Source organism: Bacillus rossius, chromosome 14 (genome assembly GCF_032445375.1).
Source record: "Bacillus rossius redtenbacheri isolate Brsri chromosome 14, Brsri_v3, whole genome shotgun sequence".
Taxonomy (NCBI): Eukaryota; Metazoa; Arthropoda; class Insecta; order Phasmatodea; family Bacillidae; genus Bacillus; species Bacillus rossius.
The window spans coordinates 19,325,999-19,345,092 of NC_086341.1; the positions used below are offsets into that span (position 1 = coordinate 19,325,999).

Below are 19,094 nucleotides of genomic sequence, written 5' to 3' on the forward strand. Positions count from 1 at the left end.
TGTTGTGGACATTTAGAATCAGTTGGAGGTTATGTGTAGCTGTACATAATAAAATTTAAATTTGAGTAGTTGAAACTATGTTTGGTTTCTGAAAGTTCCATTGTTCAGAGACTCTTAATCCTTCTAGTAAGTCTAAATAAACCGTGTATGTAGGATGAGAGATTAGTTGTTTCAATATATAATTTAAACTTTTATTCCTTGAAATTACTAATTTTTTTTTAGTAATAACAATGGATGATGTATTGACTCGAGTATTATAGTAATTGGTTCTTGATTTGACTAGCGTATTATTCAAACCGGTGCATGTATATAAGCGAGTCCTAGACAGCAGGTCGCTCAGTTTGTTACTGGCGACGACGACGGTGTAAGGATCACCTAGTTTGATTCTTCTGGTGCATAAGACGCGTAATTACCTGTTCTTGTGAACTCGATGGCATCTTTACCATCTAAAACAACGAACTTGATGGATGTTGTACCATCGACTACGGGAACCCTGACGTCAGCTATGGCGGAGAATGTGCAGATCCCGTCGGCAACGACGACGACGTCATCACAAGAGGAGACTTCAACAGTCGTGATACCGTCAGCAGGAGAGACTTTAATGCCGGTGGTGCTGGCTACACAGGAAAACTCTACGAACTTCGTTTCGTCCTCGATGGAAACTTCAATGACTGGTGATTCAAGAACGACTAACGAACATCGGTGCTGTTACTGTGACAAAAGTTTTAAATACCGTCAACATGCAAGAAGACATGAAAATCATGTCTGTAGAAGAAACGCTAATCGTGTGACATTTCCGTGTGACCCGTGTGGTGTACATTTCACAAACAAAAGTAATTTGATTAGGCATTGTAAAAGCAAAGTTCATTTGCAAGTTGTACAGCGGGGAAGCGATGATAATTGCGATGAATATCTGTATCAGTGCCGCTACTGTGGTAAACGTTTTGAACGACTACGAAGTACACGCATCCATGAAAAGCATGGCTGCAGAAGAAATCTTGATCGTGTAAAATTTCTGTGTGAGAAGTGCGGTATACAGGTTACACGAAAATTTTACTTGAAAAAACATTATAAATTTTGTAAAGGAAGGTCTCTAGCATAATGTCTGGTCCTCTAAGGTGTTACACTCCTGAACTGATGTATCGAGATCTGTATGAATTATTTGTATTTTGTCATTCTTAATACGAACTATAATAATTTATTTTAATAAAAATGAATGTCGCACGGACTGAGAAATGTATACGATATATATAGTGTCAGATTTTAATGTGTATAAATGTACAATTTTAAATAAATTATAGAATTAAAGAATTTTTTATTTATTTTTCCCTAACCTACATCGTTTATCTTAATGCAATAAACTACATGTGACACGTAATTTTGGTCGAATTTGTAATGCGCGTTATGTCTTGTTTGTGTGTATTATTTTTTTTTACCAATAATGATGAAGACTGTTTTTTTTTTGTTAAAATTATTTTTGTCTGAGTATGCCATCTGCATTCTTAAATTTTTATGGGAGATGTTTTGGTAAAGTGCTGGTACAGGTAATACCGTAGCATTAGAGCAAATCTGACTAAGATCTTGATTTATTATTTTTGAGAAATAATTTATTACTTCCCGAAATAAAACTAACAGACTTGTGGGAAATTTCTGGTCTTAAATCGTAACCTGTCATATATTGGTGTACACTACGGAGGTGATATTAAAAAATTAAAGAATGTTTATCAATTGACCACACTTCGGGGTATGCTGGTGCACTGGCTGGGCTGTAACAGTAAGATTCTGGATAATTGGTAAGCGATTATTCGTCCGAATTACTCACACATTTGTACCGATTACTAACATGAATTTAGGGTTCACGAAAAAAATGTATACTAGCCGGGGTCATGATTTTAAGTATTTTGCCGCTTATAATTATCAGCGTAAGGAGTATGCTATGTAGGAATCGACTCCTCTCGTATATGTGCTACACATTTATTTTTGTAGGTAGCAAGATATACATTCGTAGGCTGATTTTCTGCTCTGGTTCAGTGATGTATACTTTGAAGTGGTTCCGTCAAGTACTTTACATGAGCTTGATTACGATTTCACTGGAGTTTTACGTGCACTGAGTTGGAAGGCTAGCGGTGTGATGTATGCATGTCTCGAGCAAAACATATGAGTGTCGCAGCATTCTGCAAGCTTGCAATTCCCGCGCGAGGGGTCAATGTTCATTTGCAGGTGATGGTAGGCATGTCTCGATCGAGAAGTCTCTGCCTCTATCCTTGAGAATTTTTTTTTAGGTTAACGTGCTTGAATTTATGTACTTTTGACTAGTCGTACGTGAATAAGTTTAAATTCGTATGCATTGGAACATATTTTTCTACATGAGCTAAGAGAAATACATAGATGCTACATTGACTGAGATAGGTATCGAACACATGGTTCTTACCCTATGAGTGACTAGCACTTGTTTGTCCCATCTCCTCTAACCCTCGTTTACTTTGTGATATAGATGGAACATGGTTGTTTTCAGAAAGATTATGGTTAAAATATCTTGGACAAAGTGTCCTTTGTAGAAATTACTATGTGTGGTAATTATTTTAGTTGAAAAGATAATTTAATAAAACATGTAAAACAAACGTGAAGGTTTTTTATGTGTAAACAAATCATCGATAGGATGGATTTGTATGTAGAAATGCTTGTATACCACATCTCTTGAAGAACACTGCATGGTATATATAATGAAAGACTCTTGGGCTCAAGAAACTAAAATATAGGTGGAAAGGATGATGCGGTTCCTAAGATTAAATGAAAGGAACTTGGTTGATTTTTTTCTATATACAAAGATGATTTAATTGGGTTTGGGATGATGGGTTGAAGGATTAAATAATAAAACTGGACACATAGGCTTTTAAAGAAAAAGAGAATGGAGCTCACAAGATCATAGATTGCGGGTAAATCACTGACAACTGAAATGTGGAAACGATATCATAAAATGAGTGATATTGATGCAGCTCATGGCAATATTGATGACAGCTACGAAGATGATGTCTTTACGTCTGTGATAGTGACACGGACGCGGAGATTTTAAGACAAATAATATTATTAATATAGAAATGATGGAAGCCGTAGCACGCCGATCGTGACGAGAAACAAATATTGACGGATGCTGATGGTTTCGGGAAGACTGAAACTAATGGAAGTATCAACACCTTGAAAAGTGAAAATACACTCAAGCCTATATTTAGCAGATACTCCATACTTTGTGAAAATAATGGACTCCTAAAAAGGAAGCATGAAGGCGATGCAGACACTTCGACATCGACGATAACGAGTTCTTATACGGTAATCTGGGTGAAGACGATGCCTTCTACGGTGATTGCCACAGTGACTCTGAAGCTGGCGACGTGATCTAAGACTGTGATGCAGAACCTAAAGCTGACAAGACCGATGAATGTGGTGGTGTCCTGAGACCGAAGCGATGGAAACGTCGTGATGTAATAAATAAATCTGATCAAGCTTGTGATGATCACTGGCTCGATGATGAAAGTAACCCTGAGGTTGGTGTTAAAACGGAGGACAGCAGAGATCATACTATTTATAATAAACATGCAAGGAAGATGGTGGCAGAAGAGATTGATTCCACATCATGGAAAGATCCAAACATATTGGTTGACCGGCTAAGACTGATGGTGGCATCTGTTCGTAGAGGAAACTACTCGCATATCGTGGAAGTATCGACCATACTTAAAGAGCTTCGGAACGCTGGCTACTTACAATAATCATTTGATTAACTGTCATGTGTGTACTAATGAAAAATAAAATGAATTATTTATATTTTAAAAAAGTATGATTTATTTCTTGTATCCTGATTTCCAACTAAGTCTGTGTTTCCGCTACTGTATGTGTGATCGTTCCGTTTCCTGTGTGTACTGTGTGTACGTTCCGATTTCCTGTGTGTACATTTCGTTTTCCTGTTTGTACATTTCGTTTTCCTGTTTGTACATTTCGTTTTCCTGTTTGTACATTTCGTTTTCCTGTTTGTACATTTCGTTTTCCTATTTGTACATTTCGTTTTCCTGTTTGTACATTTCGTTTTCCTGTGTGTACATTTCGTTTTCCTGTGTGTACATTTCGTTTTCCTGTTTGTACATTTCGTTTTCCTGTTTGTACATTTCGTTTTCCTGTGTGTACGTTCCGTTTCCTGTGTGTACATTTCGTTTTCCTGTGTGTACTTTTCGTTTTCCTGCGTGTACTGTGTGTACATTGCGTGTTCATTTCATTTGATGAATTTGTTTCCAAATGCGTTACCTTATTTTGGTACGCTTCTTCTTTCAATGGTGTTTTGACTCGAGTATTATAGTAATTGGTTCTTGATTTGACTAGAGTATTATTCCAACCGGTGCGTGTATATAAGCGAGTCCTGGACAGCAGGTCGCTCAGTTTGTTACTGACGTCGTCGGTGTAGGATCACCTAGTTTGATTCATCAGGTGCATACGTCGTGTAATTGCTTGTTCTTGAGACTTCGATGGCATCTTTACCATCTAAAACGCTGAGCTTGATGGATGACGCACCATCGTCTACGGGAACCCTGACGTCAGCTACGGTGCAGAAGGTGCAGATCCCGTCGGCAAAGACAACGTCATCAAAAGAGGAGATTTCAACAGTCGCGATACCGTCAGCAGGAGAGACTTTAAAGCCGGTGGTGCTGACTACGCAGGAAAACTCGTCGAACTTCGTTTCGCCCTCGATGGAAACTTCAATGACTGGTGATTCAACAACGACTAACGACCATCGGTGCTGTTACTGTGACAAGATTTTCACAAACAGCAGCAATACTCGACGACACGAGAGGAGAGAATGTGCTAAGAACCCTTATCGTAAAATGTTTGTTTGTGAGAAATGTCACAAGCAATTTGCAAGACAAGATAATATGAAAACGCACATGAAGACATGCAAAGGTCCTGCTGTGCGACAGAAAGTAAAGGTTTCGGTGCAACAACGATGTATTGATGTTCATAAGAGTATGCCTGGAGATGGTGTAACTGCTGCAACAACATCATCTGGTTCGGGTCTGAAAGGATCGTTTTCATCACCACGGTATCCTTGCAGCTACTGTGATATGTCGTTCGCATTTTCTCATGATGCACGAAGACATGAGCGGAGTAAATGCAAGAAGAATCCATCTCGTATAAAGTTTCGCTGTGATGGGTGTCATGAATGGTTTACACGTATTGACAGTTTGCGACGACATGTGAAAAAATGCAACGGTAAAGTCTGTGTGTCTACTGAAGAACTACCTGTATAAACTTCGACTCCTCGCTTTAGATTGGAGACTCGTAAGAGAACAAGCAAGAAAACCGATGTGCAGCAACCGATTGGTATGACGTCTGAACATGAAAATAAACCTAAGACTGTGTTCGGCGCATTACAAGTGAATGATAATGGGTTCTACTTGGCGCAGTCTGCATTTCGTGGAACATTGAAAGACTACTATTATCTTAATATGATAGGTGAGTCGAAAGACATTTGTAATTTTCTTGATGATATCAAAGAGAACATAATCAATCAGCTTACTGATGATGTAGCAACAAACGGTCCATTAAAATACAACTTGTGGTTGGACTGTATATATGGAAAGCCGTATCCATTCGAAGACGAAGTGAAGAATTGTGCATTCAAGACATCAGCTGCAGTAATTTACAGTTCTAACGATGTGAAGCATACTGTTAAAAACGGTATCCAGAAACTCTGTCAGGAAGAGGAGGACTATGTCTGTAAAGGTTATGGCTGGACTCTTTCTAGTATAAGCCGATTGGAGCTAAGAATTAGTCATTTCATGCCGCTGCGGACCTAAATGATTATAAGATTGCTGGCTTTCGCAAGTGTTCGTGTAGTAAAGTAGAAATTATGTAATAAAGTTTATTTTGTGAAAGAACTTGTGTTGTTTTATTTCTCGGACCTGCCACTATTATATTATGATTATTTTTTTTATCTTCATTCCGAATCGTACCAAGGACCTTAGTCGATCTAACTAATCATTTTATTGGTTGCAAATTTATTTAATGAATTTTGAACTTTTTCCGAATTAATAAGTCAATTATGAATTTTCCAAGATGGCGGACATGATGTCTGATAGGATGATGGTAGTAGAGGATTTAAAGTCTCTTTAAGAATTTTGAACATGATTTATTGAAATTATTATTTTTTACATGAAATAAAAAATATATTGCCTCGATCGAGTATCGAACCAAGGATAGGAACTGACCGTGCCAATCAGTATATTGATTGCAAATTTATTTAATGAATTTTGGAATTTTTTCCCGAATTTCTAGCTAAATAATTATGGATTTTCAAGATGGCGGCCAAATGACAAGATGGCGGGTGACACAGCAATAATAAATGATTACTGCACTCTAGCAGGTAAGAATTAAACTAGCATGGGGTCAGCGCACTCTAGCCGACGATACAATGATGATGGCTTCCAGCATCGAAGACAAGATGGCGGACATGACGTCATACTACCTGATGGTATATGTGCATTGGTAAAAGTGGTGGGGGTCAGTCTGCCAGCAGCCACCTAGGGGGAAGGACCTGTCGCCATTTTTAATTTTTTTTTTGCACTCGTCGGGTTCGAACCGCGGACTCCGAGCTCCGTGTCGTTAATGTATGATTTTTAAATATTTTTATTAAAATTTTATTAAATGAATTTTTTAATAAATTTTAAATTTTTTTTCATTAAAATCGGATAATAAATAAAAAAAGTTAAAGATGGCGGCCGTAACGGAAATTGCCACGGTGACGTCATCCAAAATGGCGGAAAACACATCGCCGGAATTTTCGAGAACACAATGACGTCATCCAAAATGGCGGATCCAAGATGGCGGATCCAAAATGGCCGCCGGGGTCAAGGTCAAGGTCAAAGGTCAAGGTCACAACCATCCAAGATGGCCGCCGTGACGTCACAATCCAAGATGGCGGACACCGGCTCCGGCTCCACGCGCCAGCGCCAGATCTAGTTCCGCCATTCCTATACTACTGTGATAGTAAATTTTTACCCTTGTTTTTTAAGAAAAAATACATTAACAGTTATAGGTGTAAAACTACACTAAAATACATTTAGTGTAAGATAATACCAATATTTTTAACAGAGTATCTGGAAGTCACTACTAAAGAAAAATACTTATGCAGGCTATCAAAAAATTGAGCCCATTTATGAAAAATACAGCTCTGGCCTTAATAATTTTTGTCAAAACTTTTCCGAGAACCACAAAAATGCTAAATCAGCTATATTCACTTAAAAACGAAATGTTATAAATACATGTTCAATGATTAAGGACCTCAAATAATTTATGCTTTTAAAGTTCCAATTCATTATTTGAAATTTTTTATTCTTTATGAATATAATTTTTAATTTTTTTGACTACGTAAGAAACATTTTTTAAGCTATAAAACAAGTTCTCGAGTTACAATTGAAAACCGTGGATAATTCATTAGTTATTTTTATTTTATTTAAATAAAATAATATGTAAAACTAATAAAAATAAGCTGAGGGGGTAACGGAACAACCCTGTGATACGTAAACATGTAAGCAGTAACCAAATGTTAAAACCAGCAACATTGTGATTTTCTACAGGATATTAAACACATAGTTTATAACAATAATGCGCATTTTACACAGTTAAAATTAAAACACGTAAATACTGTACATATATTAAGAGTCCAGAATGAATATAGTCACATAGCTTTTTTTAAAACTAAGTATGATTCTCGGTGTTAAATTAACACGTTTAGGTTAGCTGTATTAATGCTAGAATTGTGTCATCCTTAAATACGTAATTAATAATTATCTTAATTTTTTTACAAATTTAAATTTTTTTTTTAACATTCTAGCTTGTCCAGACAGTAAGGAAAATCGCGGCAAATATAATGCAAATAATTGAAAGGGAGTAACATTTTTCTGTTCCTAAAGACACGGCTGCTCAAGTTAGCAGCCATGGCGTATCACGTTGTTATATCACGACATAAATTATGCGAAAAATATTTCAGTCTGAGTTTCGGCAGGTCGGTCTTGGGATCTCTCCTGTCATTCTTGCTCCTGCATCACTGATGCCAAATATATCTCAGCGAACGTGCATTTCTCTCGAAACGCGACGATTAATATAAGCTTTCCATCTCGGAGAGGAACGTTAATGGGTCTTTTGAGAGGAAATGACGGAAACGGACAGGGCCCGGAGTTAAGACTTTGCGCCGAGAATTAATGGGTCTTCCGGATGATCCGGCAAGGCGGGGAAGGCAAACTTCTCCGAAACACGATGGGTCTGTGATGGTGAGAGTATAGTGGGGGGAGGTGGGTTTGCGACAGCGGGGCGACGCTAAATATGGCTTTGCCGCGTCGTTTCCAAGTTATTTCTGCTCCGGCGAACGATAGCGACTTCATCAAGCCGTCCCCTTTCTTCGACTTTTCGTCCTCCACCCCCCACCACCTAAAACTCTTCCCTCCCCCCCCCCCCACCACTACCCCAACCCCATCCACACTACACCCCCGAAACCTTTCTCCCCGACGAATCGTTCCTGTTTCCACCTTCATCGCACGAAGCACTCACTTTCCGTCGTAAGCAATTAGATTGGGTCTTTTCTTGGCCCGGCCTCCTACCCTTCCCTATCCACCTCCACCCCCCCAAACTCCTTTTTTTACGGGCTTGGGAAATCAGCTGGAGTCTTCCAGCCGGCTTGTCCCCACAGCGGAATTCTCCCTTCCAAACCAACTTCCCCCCCCCCTCACCAAAAACACAATTCCCAAAACCCCTTCTTCATAATACCAACCCTCCAACGCTTGCACACCCGCTTCACGTTTGGAAAGTAAACGGGACAAAACATGAGTTCGGAACAGTCTTCCCTAACCCCCCCGCCCAAAACCATTTTGTCCTTTTCTCGTGACACAAAAAGGATGAACAGTTTTGTGGGGAGGGGGGGGGGAACTCGAAGGACGAAAACTTGCGGAAGAACTCCACCTCCCCAGACGGAACTTCCTGTCTTGTTGGTGGGGCGATACGGCCAACACAAACAACACGCCTGTCGCGCCAAATTACTCAACCAAGGAAATAAAAAATATATATATAACTTATGTATTCTCGTGGCATCTTGCTGTTAGCATCAAACAATTTTTGTTCCTGCGTTTATGTCTCGGGAAATGCTGACTCTTGTCTTTGAAATGTACGATATTTCGCGCTTGATGAAATTAAGAGGGAATCATATGAATCGAATGTCTTAAGAAACAAGGAAAGTTGATGGAATAAGATCGACAGAAGCTTTGGAAATGCGGAACAAAAGAAATATGGAGGTCATTAGAGAAAAAAATACACTAAAATATATATCAGAAAGAATTGAGAAAAATGGTGAGCTAAATAATACTTTTTATAAGAAGAGACTTGTTTATTGATAAGACCTATGGAAGGCATGCTGGGTGGAATGAAATGGTAGAGGAATACAATGGTTCAAGTTGGTGAACAAGATTAAAGTCACAGAGAAGAGTGAAAAATCAAAAAGAAGGAAGGTCAGGTTATGACTAGACCTGACTTCAGGCAGAACATTATAGGGAATTCTATGAATAATTGATGCCCTTAGGAGTAAGTTAGTTGTTTGGGTCTAACACTTTTCTGAGGAAAACTAAAAATTGTCAAAGGAATGATAACCAGATGGTGGTTGGATCACATGTTCCACTTAAATTAGTTTTCAAGTTAAAGAAGTTTTCTTGTATTATTTCACGTTTTTTTTTTTTGCTTATGGTTTTAAATAATTTTAATAATAACGTAATCGTGGTTATTTAATTAGTTTTGTATATTAGTTTTGAGGAACTGAATTAAAAAAAATTTTTTTTTTATAGTTTCTACTTGATAAATAATAAAAAAGAAATCCCTAGATTTTGTGATGTACGAATCAGAACATGCTGTACCACGAGGTAAACTGAAGAAAAAAATGACTGAAAGTTGTTAATGTGATAATTACAAAAAATCACAAAAATAATTCTCTGGTGTGAATATGAAAAAACGCTACATTTTAACAGTTAAAAATTTCTATAAGTGAAATTATTGTGTGTTCAGTCAACAAAATAATATTTTAGACTTAAAAAAATAGTTCTCTTTTATCTACAGTACAAATAAACACAAAATTGGGTACTAAAAGAAATTTATTTTTTACTGTATTTTACAGAAAAAAATAACTAAAATTGCCTTTACAATGATACAAATCCATGGAAGTTAAAATAATTAATTCAATGATACGAAATATCTTTAAAGTGGTTAACCCCACAAAATTTCTTTTTATGGTTGAAAACGAAATCCTAATTAATAGCTTTGTTATTCTCAGTGAATGTCAGAATTGAAGAAATAAACACCACCGAAGACAAGATTAATCAATCTCTCTACTTCTGAATTTTCTTTGCTTTCAATTACTAAAGCACAGATAGTTTTGTAAAATTCACTTTTCGTTCAACAATTCACGGAAATATATTGAAAGAGTGAAAACCATATTTGCAATGACTACATCAACGCTTAAACATGTATGATTAAACAGTACATACTAGAAAAGACAGAATATTTTATAAATTTTAAATAACAGATTAAAATAATTTGTAAAAATTTGGACCAAATATTTATTTTTACTCGTGTGAATTTTCTCCGGGGTTAACTGTGCCCCTAAGGGAGGGAAAGGGCTAAAAACCCAAAGTGTTAAAACATTTAAAAATCAATACTTTTTCAAATTGTATTGTTTCTGATCCAAAGGTCAGAGGTCATGGTGGAAAATGTGGAACCGGGGGGGGGGGGGGGAGAGAGAGAGAGGGAGAGAGAGAAAAAACCTTAATTTTCGAAAAATTAAACAAATATATTCTTTTGGATCAAGAGTAATTCCGAGTTCCGGTTATGGTGGAAAATGTGTTCAGGGTTTGACGATCTTCCCTCGGTAGTTAAAAAAAAATGGGGGGGGGGTGTTTAATAACCACAAATTTAAACATTTCAAAGTATATTCTTTTCGATTTGGAGTGTTTCCGAGATCGGGTTATGGTGGAAACTGTGTTCAGGGCTCGTTAATGGGAATTCTGCTACGGCCCTTGTTGAAGCAAAAGTTTCTCCTGAAGCCTTATGAATAGGGACCGGAAAAATTTGCGGGTTCAATGACCTGTGTAGGATGAACTCCATAGTTCTACGTACACTTGGTCAAATGCCACCCACTCATTGGCTGCTGTCTTGTGAGACGTCCCAAAAACGCCTGTGATTCGATAAAGCTTTGGTTGGGTGTTTCTCATTGGCCCAGAGTATTCCATGTGAGTTGAGAGCCAATAGCAGAGGCAACACTGAACTATAACTATTTGTATTTTAGCCTATCGCGAAATGAATTCGCTAATTTTTCCGGTTTCTACTTATAAAATGTTTTTTTTTAAATGTATTTTAGTCGGTGAAAGGATTGTCGGAAACCTGCACTGTAATTTTATTTGTAAAAGGTACAGAGACATTCATGTTACTCTACAGATATAAGTTAATTTGTACCTTTACATGAAGACAACTGTATCACTACAAAAAAGTGTTCGCAATAATACTGATTTCGGATTCTTGCCCGGGTATGCATGCTTTGTTTTTACTCCAGTACCTCCTGTAATTAAAGTTATATACAAACCGTTCCCTGAATAACTTTACAGTATTAACTGGAAACCATTCCCTGAAAAGCTTTTAAGTATTTACACAATAATCATAACAAAACAAAATTAATTCAGAGAATGTAATATTAAATTATTTTATATGGGTTGAAAATGTTGCTTGAATGAAACATCAATAAAAAAATAAAATTATTTGCCAACTTTAGTAAGAAATACACAGTATTATCTGGCAAAAATTTAACATATATATTACCATAGCCATGTGTTTTACCAAGTAACAATATCATTCTTGTTGTATTACAAACCATTTCTTGGCAACTGGTTTGCTATGTGATGTTTTGTTAAAGCAAAGATTTTTTTTTGTGTGAATGTCTGTAATTGTGCTTGCGTATTTTACTGGGTTTTTATGTTTTTGTTATTTATTTAATTTTTTAAAATCACTTACAAAATAACTAAGTTTTCAGGAAATTAAACTCTTACAAAAGCAAGTTTGTGCGTTCGTGCCACAATCTGTTTATGTTACTTGCGGTGTTTTACCTATATTACAAATATAATAATAAATGTTATTACAAAAAGTACAAAAAGTAAAAAAAAAAAATACAAAGAATAAACTAGAAATCCCCTTAGGTTTTGACCTCACACACCGAGTTGGTTTAATTATTACTATTAATTGAGAGCTCTTCCAGAAAATCTCTTCTTATACCTTATTTGAATTTGTTTTTGTATCACGATTTCCTTAACCAGATATTTGCTAAACGTTATTTTAGAGCTGTAAACTGTTCTGAAGGGTTCTCTTGCGTGAATTTTTACCGCTATGAAATAATATTTTGTGAAAATATTTTGAGAAAATTTGAGAATGAAAATAAAATAAAATAAAATACAAGAGAGGTAATAGAAATATATTCACAGAGAAAGCCCTGAAATGTTGGTAATGAGAAGAAAATATAAACCGCCAACTCTGCGTGTTAGACAGCTATAAACATTTGTCATCTTCGTACACAAAAAAAAATGTTTCTGTACATTTACAAAATATCCTTTTGGAAACCAATTACCATTAAATTTGTTGATGTACTATAAGAAAGATTGTGTAACTTTGTACAGATTATGGTTGTGGTTGTTTTTGCATGTATGAAATATATTTTTCGAAATAATACTGGGTATTTGTTACGAAATTGGTCCTTAATATTATATTATTCTTCATGTTTCATTCTAGAGTAAATGTTTTTAAACCACAAAAAAATGTAATCGGATTTTCAAAAATTTTACTCCATTCCGTTTCATCATGCTTACTAACTTGCGCAGTTAATAACGGAAAGCCATTCAGGGAACAGTTAAAAATTTTTTTTTAAACTATGTATTGGATGTACGGCAACAACACAAAGCATAATTGCCCGGGTAAGAATCCGAACCCAGTATTAAGAATCCGAACCCAGTATTAATAATCTGAGCCCAGTATTACTGTGAACACTATTTTGTAGTGGTTGTGATAAAGTACAAAATTTGTACAAATATCTGTAAAATTTACACGGACATTTCAGTTAAATTCACACACACACACACACACACAATAGGTGTGTGTGTGTGTGTGTGTGTGTGTATGTAACTGACGTGGACCGATTTCAGAGGAATCTAGGGGCGAATGTTGGGGAACAAACAGCTAGTCCACGACAATATCGGATTTGTGTCACCACCTAAACCCCTTCATAGGGAACAAACACTCGCTTCCCCTATACTCACCCCCCCACACACACACGCCCAGGGCATGGGAAACACGAAGCATGTCGTCACGATCCTCCCGAAACGGACCGCATAGCCGCGAGGGCATAACACACGCAACAAGAATGAAAATTGGTTGGTGGAGGAGGAGGGAAAGAGCAGGACGTTGTTATTAGCTCGCGGCACCATACTTCCTGTGGTGTGTGACGTGGTTTATTTTTTTTTATCATCATCATCGATTCATCGATTCGTCCCGAGAGCCGTTCGACCAGTCGCCGAAGGGGGGCCCTTCGCCATCATCATCGAACCACACACACACATAGGACGTCCGGACAGTCCCAGCTGTTCTTCTCGCGTGTCATCGAACAGAGCAAAGAGAGGCATGTACCGGTAAAAATAAACAAATTAATTAATAAATTAAAAAATGTGCGTGGCTGCCTCGCGCGTCACAAGTAAAACTTCACAGGTAAGAGGGTTAGAATATTATTTAGAGTACAAAAATATTTCAAACACGTGCATCCAGGCGTTACTGTCCATGCCTTTATTTGAATCTAAGAACGAAGTATGGATCAATGATATTTTTTTAAAATTTAAATTACGATACAAAATTTGACAATTGTGAATTAGATATTGTTTGGAATATTGGAGATCATACGAAAAAAATTGTGTGTTCAGTTTTCTAAACGTTCCCCAGAAGTTTCCAGAATGATTAAAAAATAATAGGAGATTCGATACCTACCTGTGCCTGTAGGCTGTATCCCAAGTTTTTTTTTTAAAAATTTTGTTTAGTTTCGTTGCTTAAAAAATAGCGAAGTTATATATGAATAACCTCCATGGAAGCCTTGAGGATTAAGATGACCTTCGAAGCATTATCCACCAACCTGGTGCTTGTTAATAGTAGCTAAGTCATCACAGCTTCTTTAAGAAATACGTTAGAGTCGTTTTGCTAGCTTAAAATCAGCAATAAATTAATAGAAAAACAATGCTCGCTATTATTATTACTGGGGTTGCTCGACTGAGCCACCAAGTTTTTTAAAGCTCTTTTAACTTTAGATGGTTAGCCTGCTTGACTGTGTTGTGAAAAGGTAAACACCACTTTTGGTAAAGTTTAGAAACGGGAGAGAGTATTAATTTTTTCACAAGATGTAACTGTTTAGTCAGAAATGTGTTATTTAGTTTTTGTTAAAATTACAGGAATCATTTGGAAAAAAAACTCAGTTTCTCACGCAAGAATGAGCTCTCTCTGGTAATGAGTATTCTAATAAAGTCTTACAACTGTTCGGATTGTTAATTGGTTCTTCTATTAGAGGATTTTTTATCCTCCTAAATAACACCCACATGCAGTTATTTTTTTAAAATATTTGCTCTTATCATCTCTCGGCCCCAAAACTTTCCGGTTTTTATCTCTCTCTCTTTCTCTCTCTCTCTCTTTCTCTCTCTCTCTCTTTAACTTTTCCTGATTGTGGAATTATAATCGAGCTTATAGCAAAAGTAGAAAGATGAGAATTTCGTATGGAAATATTCGCTTAAAATAAACCTTTGCATTATTTATTTTGCACAGAGAGAAGACTGCTTCGTTTTCTGCGATTGCTGGTACTCCAATAAAGCAGCAGTGTTATTTTTATCACAGGCGTATAAATTAATTAATAACCGCTAAAAAGTAGACAAGCGCATATTAAGGAATATCATCATAAAGTAATTCACTTTAAAAGATTTTTCAGTTAAAATTATTTATTTTTAGACCCTCACAATTATTATTTCATTATTAAGTAACACAAACTTAAGTTGGTTTTTCCAATACACTGTTATGATATTTCACTGTATTTTTCTTCATCTTCAAAATTTGTATGAGCATTTTTTAATTTATTCGGACACTTGAATATAATTTTCTACTTAAAACTACGTTTTGGTGTATGAAGAGTTAATATAAGCTAACTATAAAAAAAATAGTTTTTAAAACTTTCAAAATGTCGAAAAATTGCAAGTATTTGTGATGTCCCAACTTGTTAAAATATATTATTTGTTAAAATGTGGTTAGAAATGTGTACAAACATGTATGTTACAGTCCATGTTTAAACATTTAAAGTAGTGCGGTTATACCTTGATAAGAGATAAGTATTCAGTCTATCTTGAGATTAGTTTCTTAATTTTTTTTTACAACGGAAGCGCTAGTTAATATTTCAATTATTACGAAGCTCCTGGAAAAAAAATATTTGGTGGTGGCTACAGTTGACAATTTATGTATGAAAGCTGTACGAAATATGAAACCACCATCGAAAAACATTTTTATTAAAAAAATAATTATTTTTAGTATTCTGGAAGTTTCATAGCTGCCATACAGATATTACTAACCTGGATTATTGTTTGCTTGCTCTTGTTTAAAATAAAGTCAACTATCGCCAGGATTTCAACACAAAATTGAAATCATTGAAATTAAAATTATAGTCTATAGCAGAAAAAACTATGGGTATTTAGATATTTTGTGTTTATTCTACTACATTACTTAAAATCATTCCAGAAGTTTTTTTAAATTTTAAATATTTTCTTACGAAGTTCTCAAAGGTAAAAAATTTCCATATAAACATCTTCAGCTTTTTTCCTCCCTTGAAGTAATGATGTAACGGAGAGTTTGAATTCGGTTGCAAGTGTCATCTGCAAAAAAAAGTAAAGTATTTAAATAAACTGTTTTACAACAAAACTGCAGTAAAGCTACGAGACTTTTCCTGTTAAATGTCTTCCTCCGAATCCTCTAGAAAAAAAATCTCACCCAACGAATTTAGTAGGCTGAAAATAATTCCCAACCAGTGTTAACTTTTCTTTACTTTTAGAAAGCCACGTCAGAGAGTTATTAAAGTGTAAACTTTTTATTTTAGTTTTTCCGAGCATAAAATCCTACAGTTCTGATAAGAGATAACATTCCAAGCCTCTAGTGTACCAATTTGCTAAAGTAGGAAAAGAAAATTAAGCAAATTATTTTCTTATTAGCACAAAAATTAACTAAAACGAATGTAAAACTTCGTCTTTTTAAAGCGGAAAGAGCATTAAAAATGTTTCCCAATTGCGAGAAATGAGCAGCAGCATGAAAAAGTAAAACTCTTCCGACTGTGAACAGTTTCTTATTATATCCCTGTTCTTAAACCTCTCTCCCCTCTTCATACCTATTACCCTCGTCTGCAAGGCTAAGACCTAGAATTATATCTGCATTTATATTAAAACATTTCCTTACGGTGCATAGCAATAACTTTACACGTCTGCACTTGCTTGTGTGAATTTATACCCGGATTATATATATATATATATATAAACTAATCTTAAAATTTATGAGCTAACAAACTGCTTGCAAAACTTTTGTAACAAATAATTTATTCACTGCCTGAATAGTAAAAGTTGCTTGCCGCCATTAAACGCAGAGAGCTGCTAGAGATGAGCGAAATGGTTATTTTCCAATAGATACTAGTTATGGCAGTTATCGTTCAGATTGAATAACTGTTTATTTAAATGGCAATGTTATTATTTATTGGACATGAAGCTCTGATTTCAATTATTCATTATTCTAATTGGAACGATAGACTAAGAAATCATTACAACCATCAAAATTATGACGTTATTTTAACAGTGGCATTGTAATTTTCCTTTTTTCATTTTAAATCAAGTAATTTATGAGATCATACATTAATAAGATGTATACATTATATTGATACATATATTGATAAATATACATATATTGATTCAAGCTGAATATATATTTGTTTGGTTACGAATAAATATTTGCTGAATGAACGAATTACACATTTAAGATAATTTAGCTCTTATTCCGCTTGGATTTTATTTGAAAACGCTATAGCCAATTATTATTAAAATACTGACAATTTTGTTAAAACTCACTTATCAGTTAATACTATAAAGTTTCCGCACACGCTAGAAGTTATACTTCTATGGCATGATTAAAATATTAATCGGAAAAATTTTAAAACACTTATTATAACACATAGTAGGCCTATAAGTATGTATTTTTTTTTTGCTTAAACGACTGAATACAGTCGGTAAATATCCCTCCAAACAAAGTTTAATCTTACTGAGCTGATCCAACATGATGATTGTATGACATATTGTAACAATGTTTAAAAAATGTAAAATAAATTTCAGTGACGAGATTCGAACCAATTAACTTGAAAATCACAAGTACGCACTCTACCACTGTGCTATCAAGACAATAAGGGAATTAGAGGAATAATGTGTTTTATAATTATTATTGTAATGCAAGATTTCCTTGGTATTTTAAAAGCTGAGAGTACGTTTTACTATGACTATTTTAGTTTACCAAATATATTCCAGGGTAGTTTCATTGCATTAAAATTTCACTTGGCACACCAATACGTTTGTCATGTCCCCTAATGTTTAAGAAAGTTACTACATACGGGTTTATTTTGCTACACGTGGGTTCACCATCTTTGGGTCGCATTTATATTCATCTAATTCAGTTGCCATATGCCGAGAGCTAAGATGAGCATACATAACAATAATTTTATATGGATTATATATATTTATTATTTTCTGCATAAATGTCGAAATCACGCGTTAAATGATTTTATGAAGCTATGAATCAATGTGTAATGGGGTCATTTTAAAAAATATTTTTACTTCAACCATTTCCTTAAAGTTATGTAGTATAATATGTTTTAACGATGTAAAATATCCCATATTTAAGTAACAAAACTAGTAGGGAACCTAGAAATGTTTCAAAACCGAAACGGAGTTTTTCGTTTACTATTTATTCCACTTAAAGGTCACTATATAAACTTTTTTTCTTATTTTAGCGGAGAGGAAAATGTGGTTTGTAATTGGTGTAGCATTCTTAAAGAAATTTATAGGGTTCGGCTCAGATTGCGCAGCAAGGCAGTTTCAACTGTGGCCATCCCAGAAGACCCTGCTTCTGGCGTGTGACGTGTCTAGTTCTACACGCATGCCTCCTTCCTAGATTCTCATTACAGATAGAGTCGGAGCTCTGGAATTTATGATGCGGTCTGGGAACGCATTACCCGCGTCGAACTACAGCGCGAGACCGCGATTCGCGTGAATAATGCACGCAGTCTTTCTTTGCTTTAAACGTTCTGATGTGCCGCGGACTGTTCGGTTATTCCTGACGGGCCCTTCGGCGGAATAACTCTTGCGTTGCGCATGCTTTAACTAGTTAGTTCAGTTTTGGAAAAAAAAAACTCACGGAAAACTGTTAGTAATTCAGATTGGTTAACACGAACATATAATCATTATTTTAAGTTGTAAGTTTTATAAAATTAATGTTAAAATTTTATGGTTTATCGATTACTGTAACACTAGTTATGCATGAATATTCAGGTAAACTATATTAATTAATATACATATAATTGATTAATGTTTGACTTGTATGCAATGAAAAAAAAAATGTGTTTAATGATTTATTGAAATGGAAATTAAAAAAAAAAATTTGTTTGAAGTTCACAGCGCGTGACATGCTAGATGAAGGTTGTTCAGGAGAATTAACATGTTTTATAAAAATGATTGTTTTTTTTTTCTTTACAGGAGTAACTATGGAGGTCACGCCATCTCCTCACTTCCTGTCTCGAGGCCAGACGTTCAGAGCTGTGATTGGAGACACGCTGGTGCTACCTTGCGAGGTGGAAGACTTGGGTGAGTGAACTAAACCTGAAGCATGCCCTATTCAGTGTTTCCTCTGGGTGAGTGAACTATACCTGAAGCATGCCC

General features: G+C 35.6%; 2 protein-coding genes across 2 annotated transcripts in view; one reads left to right on the forward strand and one right to left on the reverse strand.

Moving 5' to 3' along the window:
- The window catches only part of LOC134538696 (large neutral amino acids transporter small subunit 2), a 912,958-nt gene that overhangs the window by 603,854 nt on the left and 290,010 nt on the right, over positions 1 to 19,094 (reverse strand). The gene's annotated exons all lie outside the window — the stretch shown is intronic.
- LOC134538697 (protein amalgam-like) overlaps positions 1 to 19,094 on the forward strand; it is a 551,901-nt gene that overhangs the window by 306,074 nt on the left and 226,733 nt on the right. The window contains exon 2 of the mRNA XM_063380131.1: positions 18,912 to 19,019. Coding sequence (XP_063236201.1) covers positions 18,912 to 19,019 — 108 coding nt within the window. The remainder of the gene's footprint in view (positions 1 to 18,911; positions 19,020 to 19,094) is intronic.